The sequence below is a fragment of the Pocillopora damicornis genome, chromosome 6 (genome assembly GCF_964200805.1).
Source record: "Pocillopora damicornis chromosome 6, jaPocDami1.2, whole genome shotgun sequence".
NCBI lineage: Eukaryota > Metazoa > Cnidaria > Anthozoa > Scleractinia > Pocilloporidae > Pocillopora > Pocillopora damicornis.
The window spans coordinates 12,447,501-12,455,925 of NC_142675.1; the positions used below are offsets into that span (position 1 = coordinate 12,447,501).

The 8,425-nt window shown below is 39.5% G+C and overlaps 1 protein-coding gene across 1 annotated transcript in view; it reads left to right on the top strand.

Annotated features, from left to right (window-relative positions):
* Positions 1-7,285, top strand: part of LOC113676781 (uncharacterized) — an 18,424-nt gene extending 11,139 nt beyond the window's left edge. Inside the window, exons 10-18 of the mRNA XM_089208946.1 lie at positions 485-739; positions 1,240-1,497; positions 1,778-2,041; positions 2,417-2,677; positions 3,130-3,396; positions 3,688-3,960; positions 4,060-4,326; positions 5,530-5,766; positions 6,249-7,285. Coding sequence (XP_089065072.1) covers positions 485-739; positions 1,240-1,497; positions 1,778-2,041; positions 2,417-2,677; positions 3,130-3,396; positions 3,688-3,960; positions 4,060-4,326; positions 5,530-5,766; positions 6,249-6,808 — 2,642 coding nt within the window. The 3' untranslated portion in view covers positions 6,809-7,285. The remainder of the gene's footprint in view (positions 1-484; positions 740-1,239; positions 1,498-1,777; positions 2,042-2,416; positions 2,678-3,129; positions 3,397-3,687; positions 3,961-4,059; positions 4,327-5,529; positions 5,767-6,248) is intronic.
* The last annotated feature ends 1,140 nt before the right edge of the window (positions 7,286-8,425 follow it).

Here is an 8,425-nt window from a genome sequence, read left to right on the forward strand (position 1 = left end):
TCCTAGAGGAAGTATGGTCGAGTTAAGAACGCCTTGTACTAGCTCTAAATCCAGAGATCCCGGGCTCGAGAATCACTCTGATCGTTAGATCGTTAGATGGGATTGTTCCTTGCCAGTTTAAATCTACGACCACGCTTGCTAACGCCAACTAGTATGCCTCTTACTAGCTGGGGTTTTCAATCGTGTCACGCTTGAATACTATTAATAATTTTTAGTTATTTGAGTGCGTTTAATTAGTGGACCACGATGAAAACTACAGGGTCATCAGTAGTTGTATCACCCTTAAAAATTATTATAATCAGTGATAGTGTGAATGACGGTCAATTTGATGGCACCATACTTGTAAGACCCTTGGACATTACCTTTCTTGATAACGATCCACGATCTATAATTCGGGAAACTCGATTGAACGATTTTAACCACTTTAGTTCCTCTTTCGAAGCATACATTTGCTCATACTCTCATACTTTTTCCTTATTTTCAGTTCCGCCAAAAATCATTTGGATTTCCCCAAATCGAACAGCTGAACTTGGTAGTGAGGTTACATTAGTGTGTACCGTAACTGGTCTCCCCACACCACTTGTAGTATGGAAAAAAAATGGAAAACTTGTTTCGGAGAGTCAGGTGACTGGTAACGTCACTCTATTGAACATCACTCAGTCAGATATTGGTAGTTATGAGTGCTGGGCAATTAATGATGCGGCAACTGATATGAGAGCTACAGTACTCAACGTTTTAGGTTGGTGGATAAATTTTCTTGACCTATATTTTGGAGTGCGTAAAATGTAGTTGCGTACATTTCATGAAGTGAAATGGTCAAAACTCAGATAAGTTGTGAACGCAGCGAATTTAAGGACTCGATAATCTTCGAATACCCAGAAATATACCTATAATACGAATACCTATATTTCACATTTTGATGTTCTGGAAATTGCAAATGACTTTCCGTAACGGTGGCTTTTCTCATTCACACCCCCTCCCCTCCCCCCCCCCCCCCCCAGAGAATCAGAGAACAGCGTCTTGTTTGCTTAAAAATCAGTTCGATAAGCATGAATTGTTAAATGTCCTTGAAATTCCGGAAAATGCAAATGACTGTCTAGTCTTTTGGAATGACCTCCGAAAAATACTGAAACTGTGAGTGTGAGAAGCGCAATCTGGACCAGATATCTTCTAGTAATTGTGCCCCCAATCAAAGACTTAGCTTGTATCAAATTAATCAAATTGTTTCATTCTCTGAAGGATCTCCGAGGAAAATAGTAATCACCACGAACGTGTCTTGTAACGCGGCCATCCTGGGTGACTCTGTTGCCATACGGTGCTGGTCTCGTGGCTACCCTGCTCCACTCTGTGGCATATATCGCGATGGTAACTTACTAAGCGCCAATGGAGGTGTTTATGTAATTGAAAACTTCACTTCTTTGGACCAAGGAGTCTACATTTGCAACTGCTCAAATGTTGCTGGTGCAGCGCAGGCAAACTTTTCCCTCACACTCTATGGTAAGTGGGTATGTGATTATATTCTTGTCTTAGAACCAACAAGTGGGAGAATAGTTGACTTCAAATGGGATATAGTTGTTTGGTAGTATGTGTAAACGACGATCGTGTGATTACCCGAGTCTTAAATGTTAACCAATGATGATAATCAACTTATTTCCAGAGGGTAACCGTCAACAGTATTTCAACTGATGAACAAGTGGTCCTCTATCCTATATTTGAAATACACTATACAATGTGGAACTAGACAGGAAGGGTCTAAGAATTGCTTTTTACTCTACAGAGTCCCCAGCTATCCACACCATTCATCCAGCCTATCAACTTGTGAACGAAACAGATACATTTGAGTTTTTTTGTAATGCGACGGGAAATCCACCCCCGACAATAACATGGCGGAAAGTTGGCGACACTAGAAAAGTGCATTCCATAGGACAAACACTGATAATACACAATGCTTACAAATCAGACTTTGGCAGCTACCGATGTACCGCAATGAGTGTTCGCGGTGAGAATGTGTCAGCTGTTGCTCGAGTGGAGATGGATAACTGTGAGTCGAATTCCTTTTTGTATTGTAGTTGGTCACATGAAATAAAATGTTCCAGCTTTGACGGAGGCGACAAATCAATGTCAGCCTTACTTCAGCTAGATTTTGTCGTTCTCCTCGATTTATTCAGGAAAACAAAATGAGAAGAAATAAACAAGAGTGATTCTCCAGAATGACTTACACGGCATCGTTTAGGCTGGGCCCAAAGTATTAGCACCTCCAACGGTGTTTGTCAGGTAATGCCCTTCCTCACCCCCCACACTCCCCCAACGATCCATTTCGTATGAGAGCGACTGACAATGTTGTTTGTAAAGAAGGCTTTTCACGCCGCTGTATTATGATGTGATACTCAAGATTTGTGTTTTTATATATTTTTAGTTTCGCCGACGATCGAGTACATTTGCTGCAACGTTACCGTTTTGGAAAAAGAAAGAAGAAATGTTACAATGTCCTGTAATGCAACAGGAAGACCAGCGGCACAGCTGTCCTGGATAAGAGTTGCAGATGGTAAAACTTTGGTCACTGGGAACACTTTAGTAATCTCAGCTGCTGGTCGGTCGCATCGCGGTGAATACAGATGCGTCGGTGATAATGGAGTGCGAAGTCCTGTTTCTAAGTCGGCATATGTGAACGTGCTTTGTAAGTTCAGAATGTTTTTTGTGGAAGTCACCAAGGCAATAATTGTTAGAGATATATAATCGTGAGTCCAGCTCCACTTCAAATTTACAAAAATTGATGCTATCCACAGCATCATCGCGGAATATTTTTCCTATTTTGCTGTTATCAAGAATGCTGTATCTTTTTCCCATATTTTGTCCATTCTATGTTAGTATGCTACAAGTGCACTGAGATCTATCTGAGATCGAGAATGGTTTTTATCATATTAAGTCCAAATGCTAGCGAGAAGGTGGAAGACTACACGACAATTCGTGTTGTCCGTACTTTACACTTCAGCAAGTTCTTTGAAATTAATTAAGACGATTTCTCGGGAGTCTCGAATTTCATATTCGTCACAAAACAGCGTCTATTAAAGGAGGTGTGTTGCATGGTTAATATCAAAATCTCAAATGGATGTCTTTCTTTTCCTTTAGATAATCCAATAACTACACGATTAACAACCGATAAATTAAATGCAGTGGTACTAGGAAATGGTCGCATTGCAATGACTTGCATAACTGATGCCAACCCACCGCCAAGTCAATACCAGTTTTATCGTAATGGTGTCTACTTAAGAACTAGTTTTACAGGAGTACATGTTATTCACAAGGCCAGATATTTTGACGCAGGAACCTATCTATGCGTACCACTCAACAGGCTTGGCTCTGGTTCAAACGGCTCTGTCAAGGTTTCGGTAGTTGGTAAGTAAGACGCACTCTTGTACCTTAAGACATCGCAACTCTATGCGACTTGAAGTAAACTAAGCCTCAGCAAAATTTGGCCAAAAAAAACACTCGAGAAGGCCTCCAGCAACAAGCACAACATCACACAAGTGATCAACCTGGCGTTTTCAATATAGTCTTCTGATTTGTGCTGAAATATAGAGAAACTAGTCCGAGGCTTGTGCTTTATTTGACTGTCTTTTTTTTTTCATAAGTTTTCACTAAAATTAAATGAAATGCAATCTAAATTCCTTCACTTTTTATTTACAGGTGCTTTTTCTATCATGTACCTTCCACAGAACATGACCGTCAACGAAAGTGCAAGTGTGTCATTCTTTTGTAATGCTACTTCATATGCCCCATATGACAAACTTGTTCCTCAAATCTCTTGGAGTAAGCTTAGAGACAACAGTAAAGTGTTCCCACCAGGTCAACAGTTTGTTATAAGGAATGTGAGTCGATACGATGGAGGTACATACATCTGCACAGCAAAGAACGGACTGGGGCTTCCTGATACAAAAGCAGCGGTGCTAAGTGTTCTACGTGAGTAAAAACATTTGACATTATGTGAGAATTAGGATTGTCTTCAGTAACCAACCAATTTGATTGACTTGCAGACCCGGTTGTTATTATATTCTGCAGATAAACCATACGACACCAAGCTTGGGGCATCAGTTCCAGACAATATTGCAGTATTAAACTCATCTGTAATAATAACTTGTAAAGCAAAAGCCAACCCACCGGTCATAACTTATAATATTTACCACAATGGCATCCTAGTGTCCAATGCATCTAGTGGAATTTACAACATCACACACGCTCTGACTGAAGATAATGGATCATATGTCTGTGTACCTTACAACGAGTTTGGTGAAGGCGAAAAGGCAGCTTTGAACGTGTCTTTTGTGGGTATGTAATTGTGTAAGACTCTCAGTCATGAATCCTTCTTATTTTTTTCAAAGATTTTTGGTGGTTTTCATTGTGTACTTGATTTAGTTCATCATTGTCATCGTTATCTTTTATTTGCCTTATTTGCACAATTCAAAAAATTTATTTACAGCGGTTATAGCTAGAAGGCGAGGAGACCTAGGAAGCCACCGAGCTTATGGGAGAGCCACCTCACTTACATTAATAAATTAAGAAAAAGTGCTGCGAATTTGCGGCTAGGCCAATTCAGTGATTATTTAAGTAAAAACTCTTGCATCTTCGTCTTAAGACTAGGAAGGTTTGACGAACGAATGACTGAAACAGGAAGAGAGTTCCAAATTTTAGGACGTTGGTAGAGAATTGTAAATTGCTTGTGATTTGTACGGCACAAATGCATTAGATAATTAATGGCTGTTCTGGTACCATAGTTCTGAATTTGGCTATTCGTTACAAAAAGATTGAGAAGCAATGGAGGCAATAAGTCATTTCTATAATAAAACATGAATTTGGCGATTTCAAACGTAGTGACTTGGAAAATATCTAAAAAATCCTAGTTTGGAGAATAAAGGAGTGGAATGGGCTCGACAGTCTGAGTTGGTGATAGCCCGCACAGCTCGCTTTTGCAAGAAATAAATTCTATTTAAGTTAGATATGTATGTGGACGACCAGGCGCAGTTACAGTAGACGATGTAAGGATAAATTAAGGTGTAGTACAAAGTGAGTTTGGTTGTAGAGGATAGGAAAAAGCGAGACCTGAATATAATACCTATTGATTTAGCGATTTGTAGGTACATATGATATGATGTTTCCAGGTGAGATGATCATCAATATAGACCCCAAGGAATTTAGTTATGTTAGATTGTTGAAGGGGTTTATCTCCAAAGGAGAGAGAAATGCTGGAGTTAAATTTCTTCTGTCTGGGTTTAAAAATTACGTAGTTAGTTTTCTTTATATTAGTTATAACTTGGTTGCGCTCTATTAGCGGAGGAATCTCCCTCTGCAAGATATTTTCAGATTCATAACGTTCTTCAAGAGCAGAAGGTAATGATGATATGACCAATATTACTGGGGACAGTAATCTTCAAGAATGATATTAATTTTGAACAGTCCGATCGACAAAGCTAATACTTAGAAATAGTCCATACACAGAAAGATAACTTGTGTTTGGCTGGTTGTACTTGACAGGACCCTGTGGTGTTAAACGTGTGCATCATACCTGGTCGCCTCAGATTGTGGGTGGAGCGTATGCTAAACCAGGTGAGTGGCCGTGGCAGATCCAGCTGGGATACTTTGACAACACCGAAAGTATCCCTCATCTTTGTGGTGGCTCCATCTTGGATCACTATTGGATTGTTACGGCAGCACACTGTGTGAAAAGTGAATTTGGTAAAAAAGTCCCCGCCAACTTTAATGTCACTGCTGGTAAGTCATGTTTTGTTGGTGCCGTTTTCATCCATTCGGTAGAACTTAGCCATTGGCCCGCTCCAAAATTGCAATCTCTTGTTATTTTATAATAGAAAGCTTGGTATTTTCATTAAGGCCGAGACACAGTTATGTCGCAGTGTACTTACAGTGATAATATAGCTTCCATTGGTCTAGTATTATTACGTATGTACGGTAATAACGTCAGTTTTGTTGACATGATTAACGAAGACAGTTATGACGACGAAATTTTATGGCTCAACCATACCTCCTCTGTACGTTTAGTCCGTATAAGAATGTAATAAAATATTGCATACAAGATTATCAAAGGATCGAAGTTTTGTATTAGGATGGGTTTGGGGTGAGTAAGGTACAGGAGGGGATTCTTAACATGCCTTATGCCTTTTGAAAATTTCCATTGAGGAGGTTCTAGTTTACATGCTCATAGGTATGACTGCTGGACTGTTTCCTTTCATCGTCAGGTGAACTCCACAGAGGGGTCAGTGAAGGAAGAGAGCAAACTGTTCCGGTAAAGAAGATAATTTTACACCAAAACTTCGACCAGAAAACCTTACGAAATGATATTGCTTTGATGAAGCTCCAAAGACCAATCTTCTTTAATGCGCATGTGTCACCAATATGCCTTCCGGACTTTGATTTTAACGACGGTACTAAGTGTTACGTCACTGGCTGGGGTCGTTCTGGACCTCTTAGTTCGACGCCAGACATTCTTCAGGAGACTTCAATTCCTCTTGTAGCTCACAGAGTTTGTCAACTGTATTACAAACAGAAAAGAGTTAACAATGTGACGTCAGACATGCGCTGTGCTGGGACCCTGGGTCAGAGTCGAGGCACATGTAAAGGTGACAGTGGCGGACCGCTGGCCTGTGAGAGAGACGACCGCTGGTATTTGATGGGTGTTACAAGTTGGGCAAATGAAGGCTGTATGCATAACGGTGATCTAGGTGTATTTTCAGATGTTTTGTACTTTAGGAGCTGGATTGAAGAAGTCATGAAGAACAATACAAAGACAGCAGAGTAGAGCGGGTTGCATAAGAACGTTGGATTTAAGTTACAGAAATAACACGAGTGGATGAGAGGACAGATAAAAGTTTTGAAGGTTTTAGTCATTTCATATTCAAATGAATGCTATGTTTTCAGAAAATTATCACAGAATTTCAATTATATTTGGAACTCTCTTGAATATTTTTTAACAAAGCTGTGGTAGCATTTCATATGAGAGTCAGAAAACAGATTCTTTGGTGGTAAAAACTCGAACAATGATTTGCTGTGATGATCCTCGGAACATTTTAATATACAGGAGAACTTGAACTAATTTTTAGCGCCAGCTTTTATTTGGGATGCATGCCTTTTTTACATAGATATATTAAAGCAGCATGTGTTTGTAAATATACTTTTCTAAATTTTTCCATGCAACAGTCAGAACGAAATGATCAAAATTAAGGAAAATATATCGTAATAAAAGTTTTTTTAAAGAAATAAATATGAACTGTTTTTACGACACAGTGTGGGATTAATTCTCGACTATGAGGTGCTGTGCGGAATGGTACCTGTATATGGTGATTTCTTTTCTCGATCGATTCTCTCGGCTGCAGAGTTCAGACGGTCAATAAGCCCTAATTCAGATAACCATTTTTCGGTTCAAGTTGAGTGTTAAGAGGTTAGGGTTATTGTTAGAGTTTGAGGCTGGCTTAAGGGTTAGAGTTACGACTCCACAAAAGAAAATGCACGCGTTGGCATACCTTTTTGGTTGTTGTGGTTTGTAATCTATACGTTGGAGATTCAACCGCAGCAACATAAGTTCATACGTTCCAAGAGGTCTGTTGTATCCTTGGTTTAGTATGAGAGGGATACGTTTCTAAAGAAACTGTGGTACTGCGTCAGTAGGGGAGTACAACAAGATAATTTGGTTTTATCAACTGAATTGATCATCTAAATTAGCCACTGTAAAGAGTGTTAATGCTGACGTTTCGAGCGTTAGCCCTTCGTTAGAGGGAAAGGCGAATCGTTCTGACGAAGGGCTAACGCCCGAAACAGTTTTTATACTCTTTACGTCGGCTCATTTACATTATCAACTCAGTTGATAAATATTAAATGATCTAAAGATCCATACATGCTTCTAGGCAGGTATAACGTTTGGTGTCGTAGAGACTATAATTCTATGTGCAGCAGACTATTTGCCGAACGCCTCTCGCGTATCGTTGTCACATGATTATTTTCCTTTTTATACTGATTGGAAGTTGTATCATGTCGTTTTACTGCTATGAATTTTTGCTTAAAATAGAATGATGTAGTTATCTTCTAGACCAAAGTCGGCTTTTTATCATCCTATATCCAAGCGAGCACATGGTGAATGATTGCCTATGCATTGTCTTGTTAAACAAAAGCCAAGGAAATACGCTCCATCTACGACGAATGATGCAAAAAAACTCTTCGGTAAAATAGGCAACAGGTTCTCAGATTAGGTGCAGTTAAGTAACTCTTTAAACAGTTATTACGTCTAACAGGTTTGGGCTTTTCCGACTTTTATGGGAGTAGGGAATTATTCAAAGCAGTAGAAGGCGTAATGCGCTCCTTTTTATCCAAAAACGTATTTACTGTTAGATTCCAAAGACAAGTTTTTTCCTTAACATACGTT